At 37.3% G+C, this 16,847-nt stretch overlaps 1 protein-coding gene across 3 annotated transcripts in view; it reads left to right on the top strand.

Moving 5' to 3' along the window:
• LOC117306818 overlaps positions 1-10,349 on the top strand; it is a 35,356-nt gene extending 25,007 nt beyond the window's left edge. The window contains exons 7-15 of one of the 3 annotated variants that reach the window (XM_033791348.1): positions 609-775; positions 1,853-1,972; positions 2,191-2,284; positions 3,822-3,935; positions 4,797-4,943; positions 5,453-5,602; positions 6,863-7,009; positions 7,572-8,631; positions 8,778-10,349. In XM_033791348.1, coding sequence (XP_033647239.1) covers positions 609-775; positions 1,853-1,972; positions 2,191-2,284; positions 3,822-3,935; positions 4,797-4,943; positions 5,453-5,602; positions 6,863-7,009; positions 7,572-8,593 — 1,961 coding nt within the window. In that variant the 3' untranslated portion in view covers positions 8,594-8,631; positions 8,778-10,349. Of the gene's footprint in view, positions 1-608; positions 776-1,852; positions 1,973-2,190; positions 2,285-3,821; positions 3,936-4,796; positions 4,944-5,452; positions 5,603-6,862; positions 7,010-7,571 lie in introns of all 3 variants that reach the window. The other 2 variants (XM_033791347.1, XM_033791350.1) reach the window with 2 other exon arrangements.
• Positions 10,350-16,847: the final 6,498 nt, after the last annotated feature.

Raw genomic sequence — 16,847 nt, forward strand, 5'->3', positions numbered from 1 at the left:
TTAATTTATTTTATTTTTTAATACGGTATGTTTTGTGGTAAAATTCAGCTTTGAATTTTTTTTTGTCTTCAATTTTCATAGTACACATTCATATTCACACATCTTCCCCTATTTCAATCAAACCTGAGTTTCTTTTGGAATTCAGTTTTGTTTCTCGGTGCACATAAACTATGATCTTCTCATTCTGGTTTATTAAAAGTAGTTTTTTTGTTATTTATCGCAATTCAAGACAACATTTTTGTGATCGCCATTCTTACATCCCCTTATTGTTGACCAGCCTCTCGCTGCTTCCTTTTAATACAAATTTGAATTGAATGATCTTTGCAACCTGGGGAATTTAAATGCACTTTGACCAGTGAACGCTTAACTGTTTTTAAGTCACTCGTTTTGAATATTGAATGTTAGCGTGAGGCATTGAATTTGTGTTTACCCTTACACTGATGTGTATAAAGCACTGTACACTTTCCTGAGTTCAGTGGACAAAAAATTACCTAGGCATATCTACACGTGTTGGATTTGAACCTACAACCCGTATAAATGTTTTTTATTATTAATATTTTGTCAATGATTTGCATGATTTAAACATTAAACAATTAACCCTTTTACAGCACTCTGGGAGCCAGACTGCATTCTAGTGGAACAAAACCTCACGACTGGATTCTACAACTTGTTTGATTTTTCATTCAACGTGGCACCGTCCCACTATAATTTTGATAGCTACCAGTTTTTCATCTATTCTGGTCTTTTCCCAATTTATTGGCCGACTATTAACATGGTGGGTATATACACAAAATGAAACAATCTTTACCTTTAAAGGCAGTGGACACTATTGGTAATTACTCAAAATAATTATCAGCATAAAACCTCACTTGGTAACGAGTTACTGGGAGAGGTTGATAGTATAAAACATTGTGAGAAACGTCTTTTCGAGAAAGAAGTAATTTTCCACAAATTTGATTTCGAGACCTCAAGTTTAGAATTTGAGGTCTCGAAATCAAGCATCTGAAAGCACACATTTTCGTGTGACATGGGTGTTTTTGACTTTCATAGTTATCTCGCAACTCCTTTTTTACATGCCTGCTAATTTGCATTGCTTATACTAATGTAGAGGCTGTGTTTCTTATAAGTGTGCATTGCATGAAAAAAAATGTTAATTAAGATGTTTCTATGAAAACAAAAACCCACACAAGCACTTCACTTTAGGACTTTGTTTTTGACATAATATAAACATTGTCACACAAGCCTGAGTTAGTGGTTTATAAATAGTTAAGATCAAATAGGCATCCTTGTCCCAGAGTGTGTTTGTTTGAATATTTGTTTTTAAAGCTTAAGCTCATTTTATAAAAACAGTAATGAGTAATTTTGTCGTTGGGTTTTCTTCATAGACATAATTTACAACAAAGATTTGAATTCAGAAAAACATTTGTTCTTCGTTCGATAAATGTGATATCTCGTTTCGATTATGCAAGCAACTTTCACAGTCTATTGAGGAATGAATCAAGCACATCCTCTGAAAGTGTGACAACTCCCCAGTTCACAAGGACTCTATCTATTGGAAAAATTAATGGATCACAAAAGTGAATATGGAGTTCCTCTTTAATAAAGGCCGCTTGACCCTCAATCATGTCATAATAATGTTCCTATAATTATTATGACTCTCTTACGTATGTTTATAATACAAATAAATGGAACGCAATTTTCACGTATGCATTTATGCATGATTGGTTATTTATTGAGGTCTTAAATTCAATTCAAATATTGAATTAACATATATTAAACGGTTATTCATTATTCATAATTCATTATTCATCATACAACACCTGCTTGACTACTATTTCTGTCTTTTCTACAGCAGGTCACAGCAACTGTAGTTAACAAGACGTGCAGTCAGTCCGGCAAATCAATGCCCTTTGTGACGTTTTCAACTAATAGCCAAGATTGGACTACTACTGATGGCCAGCTTAAGGCAATGGTAACTTATGACAAGTGCTAGTTCTCAAAGTAAAAATGAAAACCACAATGTTTCATTGGATGTTTGTTAAGATCATTTTATTTTTAACAAATGTTTCTTACCATATTCATTTAAAAGAATGCTTTTATAGCCCAAAACAACCAATTTGAATACCACAAGCCCTTAATTACGAGAAAGTTTACTTTTTTTTTTTTTTTTCTTCCTTTTTTTTCACGCAGGTCAGACCAAATCCAAGTAACGACGTTTGTTTGGATGAACAGAACAGTAAAATAAATTGCAAAACTTCATTACCGCAAACATTTCTTGTTCTAAGTAAGTACATCTGTATCAATGGTTTAGCATCAGTACAGGGTGATGCAAAAGGAAAATATTTAACTACACGTTTTGGAATATTTTGAAAATTCTATTAAATAAGCCTTTTTGAGATAGGGCGGACACAATGCTACAACACAATAAGGTTTGGGTAAATTTGTGTGTATACACCCAAACCAAATAATACACTCCTATCACGTCCGCCATATACCTCAAAAAGGCTTATGGCATTAATTGATATTGATCTAAAAAATAGTTAGTTGTCTGATGTTTCAACCCTGGCAGAGTCTTTCTCGAAGGGGTAAATAAGGGAACCAATGTGTGGTGAAGAGGTTTTCAACTAGTGGTTTAATCCCAACGAGGCCTGGTTCTTGATAATTTTACCGAGACCAAGTCGAGGTAAACTATCAAGAACCAGGCCTCGGTGGGTTTAAACCACTAGTTGAAAACCGATTCAACACACTTTGATTTCCATTCATAAATACCTTTTCGGTCAAAAACATCATCCCTTGTTGGTCAAAAAGTAAAATAAATGCAAAAATTCTAATTGTTAAATGATTTCTTTCAACACAACACCCCTCCAGCTATGAAATGGTAAAGCCCTCCGCCGCCCTCGGGTAAACAACTCCTTATAAGGGAATGTTGTGCGCGTCGCGCCTATCGCGTGATGTGGCACAACTTTTTCAGCCGTTGCTCTCGACCAATGGGAATGAAGAAACTGTCTTATGAGAACAGGTGAAGGTTGCGTGTCATGCCCATGAATTACACTTTTTACCGGTCATAAACAAAGGTTTATACACACCCACGTGACACGCTCTCCACCAACAGGAATAGCGAAACTGTCTGAGGTATTTATGAATGACAATTCACAACATATTGGAATAGGTTTAACCAAACATGGGGTGAGAGAATAACCAAATGTTCCTCATTGGGATTGGAACTCAAGACCCCTGGCACCCTGGGCAGATGTTCTACCACTTAAGCTAGGAATAAGTGTTTAAAGATGCTATGTCAGGTTTGTGGCCGATTTTACCCAAAAATGTTGATTTAAAATTCAATTGGTATTTTGATGGGGGTCGAGAAAGTTACAAGCTTTCATTTGAGCCATTGCTCGAAAAAGTCCACCAATTATTAGTAACAGTGAAATAAAGTGTTTAAAATTAGTTTTTGTCGGGATCCCGGAAGTCCATTAAGTCAATGAGTTTAGGTTATGTTTTTGCTTTTGGTTTTGCACACGCAAAGTTTAGAATGTAATCTTTGCACTGACTGACTGCACTGACTGTATGCGGAGCGGGAGGCAGTGGCACTCATAATACGCAGAGTGCAATATAACAACTGGGAGTATGTTATCGTCTGATATCACACTCCGGTTCGAGCATCTGATTGGAGGATTAGCGCGTACTGGAAGATACAAATTTATTAGTCATTTCCTTCTTGGATGTTCAGACTGTTTGGTTGAAAGCATAAGAACACATTAGAATTATGTAAGGAACTTTATCCACCATGTACCTGTTTTTACTTTGTATCATAAAACCAGGTGATCCATGCACTGAAAACCCATGTGGTGTACATGGAAACTGCACATCAAACGTGGAGGATTACATTTGTAACTGTGATCCAGGATTCACCGTTTTTGACAAGACATGCAAAGGTATTCCTTACTAATTACAATTTCTTACAGTTTATTTCAATATTGGCAACAACAATAAAAAGCATCAAATGCAATTAAACAGGCTACATAATTGAAACATACTGTTGCGGTACCCGCTGCCAAAACATAGGATTCGAACTGCCTCCAGCTGCCGGGCAACCTCGGTAGTCTAGTTGGTAAGACACTGCTCTAGAATTGCAAGGGTCGTGGGTTCGAATCCCACCTGAGTAACATGCCTGTGATATTTTTTCACAGGACTCGGGAAAGTACTGAGTATACAGTGCTAATACACATCGGTGTATGGGTAAAAACCAAAATTAATAACATGGCTAATGATACTACATTAAGTTATTCTTCTTTTTGATCCATGTGATTTCTCAAAAGACAATCAGTGGAGTAATATGGAGGATCGGGGAATGGGCTCAGTGGTTTAGGCGCATTCTTTAATCTCTGTGGACCCTGGTTCGAATCCCGCCTCGGACTGGAGCCTTGGGTTTTCAGACCCTACCTGATTACGTGGGATTTCTCCATTGAGGGTTTTCCTCCAATAATTAAAACTGAGCATTTCTTCTTGTTTCCTATTCATTCTGTTATTGGCACATACGCTGCTGGATATGTATTAAAATAAATAAATAATTTGGGTTTGAACAAAGACAATTTACTAGAGTGGGTTTTGAACCAACGACCTGTGGGTTAACATGCCGGTGCTCTACCAACTTGAGCTATGTAGCCCCATGATTGCGGTCTCCCAATATTGTCAATATCTTTATTCGGGAATGCCAGTCAGAAATAAATAAATAGATACATTCAAAATAAAATTCCTTGTGCAATGTTGACAATTGATTTCTTTGTTTGTATCAGTTGATCCGTGCAAAACTCTGGACAGCAGGGGCACGTATGTCAGTCAGTGTGAAAACGGAGAGTGCATTTACGCTAGTGTTTGGAGTGACTTTTACTGCCAATGTAACACCAACTTTGTTGCTCATGTAGGAGGAAAGAAATGCCTTGGTAAGTGTGTGATATGCGCAGCGATTATTTGGTAGCAGAAGAGGTTTGAATTTTGTGGTACAAAGACAAGATCTAAGATTAAGTGGTAGAGTGTTCCAGATGCGTGGCACAGCTAAAGAAAAAGAACTGTCACCCCATGAGTGTCGAGACTTGGGTTCAATGAGGAGAAGCATTGAAGTGTATGCACTTTATGTAATCCAAAATACACGTAAAACTTACAAACCCTTAGAAGTTTGAGATCAATTGGCCATCTGGGTCACTTCAAAATAGTGAAAGACCGATTACACATTTTGCATGACATCAATTTAAAAATAATAATAAAAATAAAACACTCACTGAGCGATAAACACCTAACGGGAAATCAGTTTTATTTATTTCTCATCAAATATGATATTTCAGACAGAAATATATTACAAGGGATGTTTTCTACCATCATCATTAGACCATAAGTTTTATGTAAATCTGTGATCTTAGAAAAGTTTTTTTCCTACCCAATGTTTCTTTAACAGCTAACCCCTGTGCCATCAATCCTGAGACAAACACAACGTTTTGCAGTTTGCACGGAGAGTGTAAGTTAAACGCTACAGTGGATCCGGCGGTTGGAACCTGCCTCTGTGATCCAGGCTACATATCCCAGAATAGCAAATCGGCTTGCGCAAGTAAGGAGACAATATTTTCATTGTATTATTACTGAAATTTTCACTAAGATAAGATGTTTGATTGGATTATTTTTTTCTTAAGAATGAGTTTTATTGTTGTTGATATTCAAACCAGGGATGTTTGTTTGTTTAAATGATCTTCCCATCAAGGGAACTCGGTACTCTATCATCTATTCTTCACATGTTTCTTGTTGTATCCAAACCTTTATGTCAGTCATCTTCATTCAGGACCAGTGCTTTAGTTGCCATTATTTAGCATGTATGCCTTTATGTAGTTCTGTTCAACATATTTTTAATTTTTGTTTTCCTTTTACTATAATCTTATTTGCATTACATGTACATGTATTGTTGTTGTTATTGATGAAATGGCTGAATAAATAATAATAATAATAATAATAATAATAATAATAATAAACACCAAGCTGGCAACAGCCAGCAATCTCTCTCATACAAACATTGGTTTAACGTCTATGATTATGAATTGTAATTCAGTAATTAGACGACAATATTTATTCTAGTCATTGTGAAATCAGCGGTTAGCTTGGGGGATTCGAACCCACAACCTTGTGATTGCAAGTCCTGCAGTCTAACCACTTGACCTTGGGGACTTAACCGTGGGATGAAAAGTTTCAAACTTTTATCTGAATTCAGACTTTTTGAAGTACCCGCTGAAGATGATCACTTTCGTTGACGCTTCCCCTGTTGTATCGTTTACTTGGGTGTGATCCCTCCTGATTATACTGTAATTACTGCAGCCGATTTCACAAAACGCTAGGATTAATCCTATCTTGACTCATCCTAACTTGGGATGGGTTCAATGCATCCTAACATCTAAGGACACTCTTAACTCTTCCTAAGTCCTAAGATTAAACGTCTTTGTTCATAGTTTAAAGTAGTTTATGTCTATAGAACATTATACACTGTTGTTGGAAAAGTGGTTTATGGCTATAGAATATTATACACTGTTGTTGGGAAAGTAAAATATAGCCTTGAATTATATGAAAATAAACAAGTTTAGCAAATCCACAAAGAAAACTTGAGAATATGACTTGACCTCGGTTTCCTGTTACTTGTAGTTAATGAAGATTTTTGCCCAACTGGCGATTAGGTTATCATTTAGAACTATGAAACACTCACACACATTTGGGCGTGATTGGCAAAATGGGCTTTCTGAAAAATAAGCATCCTCATCTCAAGTTTTCATTCTGTTTCAGTGTTAACTTTTACAAATTATTTGTCATACAAAATTCTTGATTGCAGAAAAAGCGAATCAGCTTGCTGTGGTGATTGGGGCGTCGGTCAGTAGCTGTTTGTTGGCAGTCGTCCTTTTCTTGATTGTCATCTTATATCTGCATCATAATCCAACCATAAGAGAAACTAATCCTCCCAGACCAAATGATACTCGAGGTATGAAGTTTAGTTACACCACATGGAATTATTACACAGTGATAAGTTTACTCTTTTTTGAGAGAGAGAATGCTATAAATCAAAGGCCAGTTGGCCACTTCAAGGTGAGGGCCACACATAAACCAATTTGGGCATTGCCATCCATGTAGGTGTGGTATCATCCACTAGGAATCCTGGCTGGTACAGCAGAATGCACTTATCTACGAAGCAGTTATGGTTTGAAGTGCCTTGCTCAAGGGCACAAGTGTCATTAACTGATGTGGTCTACTAAGTTTAAAACAGCCTACTGAAGACAATATTATTGTCTTCAGTAGGGGAGCGGCTGAGGGCTGAGTATACTTTGCGACACGTCCAGACCACACCGGTTCTTCTCAGCGCCAGCACTTCCCCAAAAAAGACTTTTATACATATAAATGTACCAGCAAGTTTACTTCTCTCTTTTGGAAAACAAGTTTGATTGCTGAATTGAATCTAATGTATTGAAACCAATATATTGAAACCCCCCCCCCCCACCCAAGCCCTTCATTTGTGAATAATATCTTTGGTTATTGTTTCATTTCAGTGATTCCCAATGACTTAGATTTTGTGAAGAAGAGAAAGTGTGTCCTGCCTATCTACTCTGCCGACGATCATGACCTACACTATGAAGTTGTTGTAAGGTTCTGTCGATTCCTCCAAAGGCACTGCCAGTGTGACGTCTCCCTCATGGAATGGGAGAAGTCCATTGGTCCGACGGTCGAGATGTGGCTGACCAAACAGATTGAAGAAGCGGACGTGGTGCTGTTGATATGCTCAAAGGGGACCGGACTGAAGTACACGGCGAAGGCCAGACAAAAGCAAATGGACTCGCCCGGGGTGTACGGCGATGTTTTCGTCAAGGCTTTGTTCCTGCTGGAAGATTATTTCAGTCGGGATAACGCCTGCGATAAGTTTGTCGTGACCTACTTTGATTACTCATCCGAAGATGATATACCGGTGCCATTCAGGCGCTTTGCCAAATACAAGTTGATGCAGTCTATGGAGGCACTCTATCTGCGTATCCATAGTAAGGGTATGGAAAGTCCAACCTCAAGTAGACGGGCCAGCCCTCTGGAGGAGTCCAACTATCCTAACCTGGAGATGGGCCGGTGGTTACAGGAATCCATCGAAGGCATGAAACGGCTTGTGAAGTCAGACAAGAAGTGGTACCACAAGCGAGACAATAAGCGCAGCGTCAATGAGGGAGCAGCGTTTACCAGCGACAATGAGCAACCTTTTATTGATGATCTTTATCAAAGCGATACAGATTCAGCTTACAGGACAGGCGAGCATGATGAAGCTTTTGCCCCAAGTTCATTTTTCGACAGCCATTCCATTGGGCAAGGTAGTAATGTCAGTGCCTCCTTTGAGGAGTCCCTCAAACAAATTCAAAATGGAGAACCACTTGGAGATAAGTTCTTCCAGGATGACGTCAATATAACGATTGACCCTTCTGACTTGGGTTACCCTCAAAGCCTCAATTCTTTGGAGGTTCCTTTGAACAATAACCAGATGGGATTCCCTGAGAGGCCCTATTGCAATGTAACAAGGGAATCAATTATCTAATCTAGTACACTATGTGCCTCACTTCTTCCCTGAAGGAGGTTCCTTCAAACAATATCAAGATGGGTTTCCTTTAGAGGCCCTACTGCAATGTAGCAGTTGAATCAATTTTCTAATCTTGTACACTCTACATGTGCCTCACTTCTTCCCTGAAGTAGTTTACCCTCGAAGCCTCAATTCTGTGGAGGTTCCTTCAAACAATATCAAGATGGGTTTCCTTTAGAGGCCCTACTGCAATGTAGCAGTTGAATCAATTTTCTAATCTTGTACACTCTACATGTGCCTCACTTCTTCCCTGAAGTAGGTTACCCTCGAAGCCTCAATTCTGTGGAGGTTCCTTCAAACAATATCCAGATGGGTTTCCTTTAGAGGCCCTACTGCAATGTAGCAGTTGAATCAATTTTCTAATCTTGTACACTCTACATGTGCCTCACTTCTTCCCTGAAGTAGTTTACCCTCGAAGCCTCAATTCTGTGGAGGTTCCTTCAAACAATATCAAGATGGGTTTCCTTTAGAGGCCCTACTGCAATGTAGCAGTTGAATCAATTTTCTAATCTTGTACACTCTACATTTGCCTCACTTCTTCCCTGAAGTAGGTTACCCTCGAAGCCTCAATTCTGTGGAGGTTCCTTCAAACAATATCAAGATGGGTTTCCTTTAGAGGCCCTACTGCAATGTAGCAGTTGAATCAATTTTCTAATCTTGTAAACTCTACATGTGCCTCACTTCTTCCCTGAAGTAGTTTACCCTCGAAGCCTCAATTCTGTGGAGGTTCCTTCAAACAATATCAAGATGGGTTTCCTTTAGAGGCCCTACTGCAATGTAGCAGTTGAATCAATTTTCTAATCTTGTACACTCTACATGTGCCTCACTTCTTCCCTGAAGTAGGTTACCCTCGAAACCTCAATTCTGTGGAGGTTCCTTCAAACAATATCCAGATGGGTTTCCTTTAGAGGCCCTACTGCAATGTAGCAGTTGAATCAATTTTCTAATCTTGTTAACTCTACATGTGCCTCACTTCTTCCCTGATGATGAAATGATTGACCCTGAAGTATAGGTTACCCTCGAAACCTCAATTCCATGGAGTTACTTTTGAACAATAACCAGATGGGATTCCTTTAGAGTCCCTATTGTAATGGAGCAGTTAAATCAATTATCTGAGTCTTGTGCACTCTGCTTGTGCCTCACTTCTTTTCTGATGATGTAAATATTGACCCTGAAGTATAGATTCCCCCTTAAAATCTGGATTCTATAGATCAGAGGTTCTTCCAAACAATAACCAGATGGTATTCCCTCAACCTAACCTACACTAATCTACACTCTGCATGTGCCTCAGTTCTTCCCTAATGATGTCATAGTAATCATAATAATAAAAACTTATAAAAGCGCGTACAAATCCATAAAAGTGCTCATGGCGCTAAAAACAAACAATTACATTGAAATTATTTACAATAACAAATATTAAAATGTCAGCCTAAGTTGAGAAGAAATCTACAACACGATTGGCCCTGAATAATAATAATAAAAATAGTGGCTTCCTATATAGAGCTCCTGAGTGACGCTCATGGCGCTTCAACATTATTACCCCTGGTCACTTGGCCTTAAATCATTCCATAAACCATCTCAGCTCCCTGGGGAGTATACAGCCTGTGCTGCCAATTAAGTAGCGTACTAAGCTAATCAAACACAAGAACCATCTCTTCCCTCACAGGTACCCACTTACCCCTGGGTGGAGAGAAGCTTGTGGTTAGGTGTCTTGCTCAAGAACACAAGTGTCATGACCGAGATTCGAGCCCACACTCTGCTGGACAGGAGCACCAGAACTTGAGTTTGGTGCTCTTATTCGCTCGGCCACGACACCCTTAAAGGTTACCCTCAAAACCTTGGAGGTTCTTTGGTTACTTTTCATGTAACTCTGATGGTCTAACCTCTTGCTGATTAAGCCTCACTGGGGACTAGAACCTCAAACTGGTGTTGTTCCTCAAAAGAAGTTGAACCTCACACTAGTCTTATCACAGAGTGGTAGTTGCACCTCACTGAGGTCATTTCTCAAATTGGAGGTCAACATAAATAATCACAACAAAATAATGGAACGGTTAATTTATAATACTACTAGCAAATAACTGGAATTCAATCATGTTTGAATTGCCAGCCAGTAGGAAATGAGATTTATTTTTTGTAAAATATAAGAGCAAGTTTTAGATAATTTTGGGAAGGAATGTTAAACGAAAAAGATGTTGCTTCAAAATTCTTCTTTGATAGTAATTTTTAAGTTTTTTTAATTTTTTTTTATAACCAAAGATCAAAAGTTTGCAGCTAAAAAAGGAATCGAGACCAAAGTATTCTTTGTCTAAAAGTATTGTCGTTGTTGAAAGTAACGTAGTGGGACAAAAGTGGCCCAAACATTGGGTACACGGAAGACTTGCACACACATATTCAGAAAGTTTTGACTGAAGGTATTCTAAATATTTCTAAATACTCAAGACAATTATTTTCATGCTCATTAACTAGGATTCGGGTACTTTTTCAAAATGTCCACAGATTTACATTAAACTTACAGGGTTTGAAGATAATGATAGTGGAAAGTTTCTCTTCAAATATTACTAACTAAGGTTGTGTAGTTTTTGAAAAATTAGTAAAACAAGTCACACAATTATTTTAGCATGTGAAATCCCCTTAACCAGTTATGATATGCTAAAACTGAGACTAAAGTTATTACTTTTACTCATTTCTCAAAAACTACAGCACCTCAGTAAGTAAAATTTCAAGGGAAGCTTTCTACTATCATAATCTTCAAACTATTTAAGTTTAATGTAAATCTGTGGACATTGTGTTTTTGTTAGGAAAAGTACATAATACCCTTTAACGTAGTTTTCAATAAGTGAAACTTTTAAATTACAATGTTTTGAAAGGAGCCACAATTCCGGCGGGATGTTCCAGTGTTATTTGGAGCACAAGCTATACAGTTTCAAATTTGAATAATTTGTAACTTGGTTGTGCTGCAGGTGTAGGAATAATACCTTCTTCTTTCTAAAGTTTGGAAATAATTATCACATACTCTCATACCCAGTTGTTTTGTTCAAATTTTGCATAATTGTTCATAAAGTGTATTTTGTATATTTTAGAAAGATTTTTGAAAGAACCATCATTTTGGCAGAATTTTCCAAATATTAATTTTCTTATGGCATAAAGTGGGGTTTTCTCGGAACCGTTTCACCTTAAAGTCATACCAGTAGACGTACCACAGAACATGTACTCGTTTTCTGTGTGTATATTATTTCCGAAAAGATCTGTACATTTTCCTGACTTGGGATTGAGCCACAATTTCACAGGGTTCTATGTTGAGTCATAAAGTGCACTACCCAGGTCGAAATTCCAGTTGAACATAGTTAAACTGGGTTTAACTGGAACTAGTTGAAAACCAGTTGATAAACTAGTTAAACACAGTTGGTTTAATATGGAAAATGGACAGAAACCAACTGGTTTATAACTTCAACCTAGTTGAACACAGTTAAACTAGTCCAAACCAGTTGGTTAATATGGAAAATGGACGAGTTTGGTCACTTTCCAGTTGAACCAGTTGACCCCTAGGTTCAACTGGAATTTTGACCTGGGTAATGGTCACTGACACTTCTCAATGTTGCCAAGGTGCTTTCAAAGAATAAAAATATTAATTAGATCATGTTTTTTCTCTTGTTTTAATTAGATTATTTAACTCGCTCATGAATTTGAATAACACTAATGCAAAACGAAGATGTTTTTCTTTTTTTCAGAATCAGTATACTATGAATGTCTTTCTTTAAACAAATACTATTTTTGTATTTTTGTACTATATTGTAATCGAGAATAAATAACTTTATGAATGTTCATTAATACTAAACCAGATTTATTTTGTATATTTAGAAAAGTCACAAATAATCTTAAAATTCTATTTGGGCTGTTGTGAAGCTTTTATGAAATAATCAGAGTACATTTATATCACCTAGTTTTGTAAAAAGGAATTAATCATTATTATGTAAATGTAGAAAGTTTTGTAAGGAGTAACAATGTTCGGGAATTTTCTGCTTTCTGACCAAAGCCTGTCTCATGGGATAATGTTCCATTTTGTAACATGTACGTTCACAATAACAGATAGCTTTTGTTCTGTACAGCTTATTCAAGTGTCTTTGTTCACTAATTGCACAGACTTTATTTTAAAGATTACCCAGTCACTTTCCAATGTGGTTTAATATTTGACAATGAGGGCCTGACGGAAATTTGAAAATAGGCCTAAACAATTATACATTATTTTATCTCTACTCAGGTTGGCTTTACATAATAGAATATTTTAAGATTGTTTTTCTTAAGTTTTTGAAAGTTTAATGTAAATCAACTAAGCCTCTGTTAAAGGTGTGGTCATACTTTGGTAATGGGCCCAAGAAGAAATCTTTGTATGTATTTTCCACCCGGAAGCAACATGAATATAAAGATGATAAATGTAGTAAGGCCGTGTCCGAAACGACGACTTCGGCTACAGCTACGTCTAGATCAGCGCGTCTACCAGTGTTGAAGAATAGGCAGACGCGCGCGAGCTAGCCGTAGCTGTAGCCGAAGTCGCCGTTTCGGACACGGCCTAAGCATACTAGTAACTTGTTACTTTGAACCCCAGCGTTGATTAGAAATCATAAAATTTCACCAAAACATTTTAATCTCAACGCGTACACGTCTCCCATGGAATTCGGTCCACCGGAGATTCGGTCCCCCATGGGAAACTAATTAGCTGTTGGGAGGATGATTCAAAAGAGGGCGCTATATAAGAAGAAGTTTTTACACAGTTTGAATGATCTCATCAAGGGACCTCGGCTAACTCCCACAAAGGGGTATAAACACCTAGCTGGCAACAGCCAATCTCTCTCATACAAACATTGGTTTAACGTCTATTACTATGAATTACACAAATCAAGAAATTGTAGTAAGTAACTAGACGATAATATTTATTCTAGTCATTGTTAAATCAGCGGTTAGCTGGGGGATTCGAACCCACAACCTTGTGATTGCAAGTCCTGCAGTCTAGCCACTTGACCATGGTGACCACTGTTTTGCCATACTTGGTGGTGGGGGGAGACATTATATCCTGCAACACCGGCAACTTTGGGGATAGTGTATACATTTTGTTGAATGCTGCCCTTCAAAACGGCCAGATTGGTACCCGCTGTCAACCTCGCTAAACGTTAGCCCGGCATCTCCGTTTGTGCCGTGAAATGTTTTGTCAACACGTCCAAGATAGACACTTTATTCAACTGAAACTTTCACATGTCTCTTTTAGTGTATCTTTCTTTATAATTAATATGCCAATAAATCAGCATTACGTTCACAAAAACCAAACGATGACTATATATGCCTTAAAGGCACTAGACACTATTGGTAATTACTCAAAATAATTATTAGCATAAAACCTTTCTTGGTAATGAGTACGGGGAGCTTTTGATAGTACAACACATTGTGAGAAACGGCTCCCTCTGAATTAAAGTAGTTTTCGAGAAAGAAGTGATTTTCCACGAGTTTGATTTCGACACCTGATCAGAATTAGATTTTGAGGTCTCGAAATCAACCATCTAAACGCACACAACTTCGTGTGACAATGGTGTTTTTTCTTTCATTCATATCTCGCAACTTCGACGACCAATTGAGCTCAAATTTGCACAGGTTTCTTATATTATGCATATGTGACAATTACCAATAGTGTCCAGGGCCATTAAAAATTTTTTTTTGGGTAAAGATTTTACTATGATTTTTGAAATAATTTGCAGTGTACGGTAACCATGACAACGTTTATGTTTTTTATGGTATTTAAAGAAACTTTAAAGTTAATTTCCGTATTCAGATACACATTTATGTACCATAAAACCAGTCTCAATAAAATCGAAAGTCACAATGAAACTGACGGGGAGCAGGTCTGAGTATCTGTGCTGACAACACAAGCCCAACTTCATAGAGCTGCTAAGCACACAAATTTGCTTAGCATGACATTTTTGTCTTGATAAAAAAAGGCCTACCAACCATTTTCACGTGATTTTCAGGATAAGCAAACAGCAACCGAATAGCAAGCACTATGCAACAAATGGAAATTTTGTATAATCCTATTTTTATCAAGGAAGAAATTTCATGCTAAGCAAATTTTGGTGCTTAGAAGCTCTATGAAATTGGGCCCTGGTACAAAAAATCCTTTAGCATAAGGAATGTAGGTTGATACACTAAGTTACAACATGCACAAAAGCAGAGTGTACAGTCCATGTCTTGTCTTTGGGGGTTCGGAATTACATTCATGTGAAAATAAATAATATAAAAATGTACATTAAAACATTAGCACTGAACCTAGCAGATTGTGTCCGTTTATTGCGTCATTTTGATTCAAGTTTGTCCCAACTGGAAAAAAATAAATAACACGTAAACTGCTACATTTTTGAACTAAAAATCAATTAACTATCCATGATCGTTGGTAAACAGTCACATAGCTTTTAAAGCCAGTGGACACTATGGTGTATCTCAACATGTGAATAAAATCACAAACCTGTGAAAATTTCAGCTCAATTGGTTATCGAAGTTGCGAGATAATGATGAAAGAAAAATAACCCATGTCACACGAAGTTGTGTGCGTTTAGCTGGTTGATTTCGAGACCTCAAGTTCTAAATCTGAGGCTCGAAATCAAATTCGTGGGAAAATTCATTCTTTCTCGAAAAGAATTATGGCACTTCAGAGGGAGCCGTTTCTCACAATGTTTTATGCCATCATCCTCTCCCCATTACTCGTCACCAAGAAAGGTTTTATGCCAATAATTATTTTGAGTAATTACCAATAGTGTACACTGCCTTTAAGATGTTCAGCCAAAAGCCGTAAAAACCAGGTTATTTGTTTGTTTGAGAATTGAACTAAAGATCGAAACTCTGAGGTGAGCTGGTGTGGCTGGAGACTCCCCCCCCCCCCCACTGGAGACTCACAAAAACCAAACGATGACTATATATGCCTTAAAGGCACTAGACACTATTGGTAATTACTCAAAATAATTATTAGCATAAAACCTTTCTTGGTAATGAGTACGGGGAGCTTTTGATAGTACAACACATTGTGAGAAACGGCTCCCTCTGAATTAAAGTAGTTTTCGAGAAAGAAGTGATTTTCCACGAGTTTGATTTCGACACCTGATCAGAATTAGATTTTGAGGTCTCGAAATCAACCATCTAAACGCACACAACTTCGTGTGACAATGGTGTTTTTTCTTTCATTCATATCTCGCAACTTCGACGACCAATTGAGCTCAAATTTGCACAGGTTTCTTATATTATGCATATGTGACAATTACCAATAGTGTCCAGAGCCATTAAAATTTTTTTTTTGGGTAAAGATTTTACTATGATTTTTGAAATAATTTGCAGTGTACGGTAACCATGACAACGTTTATGTTTTTTATGGTATTTAAAGAAACTTTAAAGTTAATTTCCGTATTCAGATACACATTTATGTACCATAAAACCAGTCTCAATAAAATCGAAAGTCACAATGAAACTGACGGGGAGCAGGTCTGAGTATCTGTGCTGACAACACAAGCCCAACTTCATAGAGCTGCTAAGCACACAAATTTGCTTAGCATGACATTTTTGTCTTGATAAAAAAAGGCCTACCAACCATTTTCACGTGATTTTCAGGATAAGCAAACAGCAACCGAATAGCAAGCACTATGCAACAAATGGAAATTTTGTATAATCCTATTTTATCAAGGAAGAAATTTCATGCTAAGCAAATTTTGGTGCTTAGAAGCTCTATGAAATTGGGCCCTGGTACAAAAAATCCTTTAGCATAAGGAATGTAGGTTGATACACTAAGTTACAACATGCACAAAAGCAGAGTGTACAGTCCATGTCTTGTCTTTGGGGGTTCGGAATTACATTCATGTGAAAATAAATAATATAAAAATGTACATTAAAACATTAGCACTGAACCTAGCAGATTGTGTCCGTTTATTGCGTCATTTTGATTCAAGTTTGTCCCAACTGGAAAAAAATAAATAACACGTAAACTGCTACATTTTTGAACTAAAAATCAATTAACTATCCATGATCGTTGGTAAACAGTCACATAGCTTTTAAAGCCAGTGGACACTATGGTGTATCTCAACATGTGAATAAAATCACAAACCTGTGAAAATTTCAGCTCAATTGGTTATCGAAGTTGCGAGATAATGATGAAAGAAAAATAACCCATGTCACACGAAGTTGTGTG

This window comes from Asterias rubens, chromosome 2 (genome assembly GCF_902459465.1).
Source record: "Asterias rubens chromosome 2, eAstRub1.3, whole genome shotgun sequence".
NCBI lineage: Eukaryota > Metazoa > Echinodermata > Asteroidea > Forcipulatida > Asteriidae > Asterias > Asterias rubens.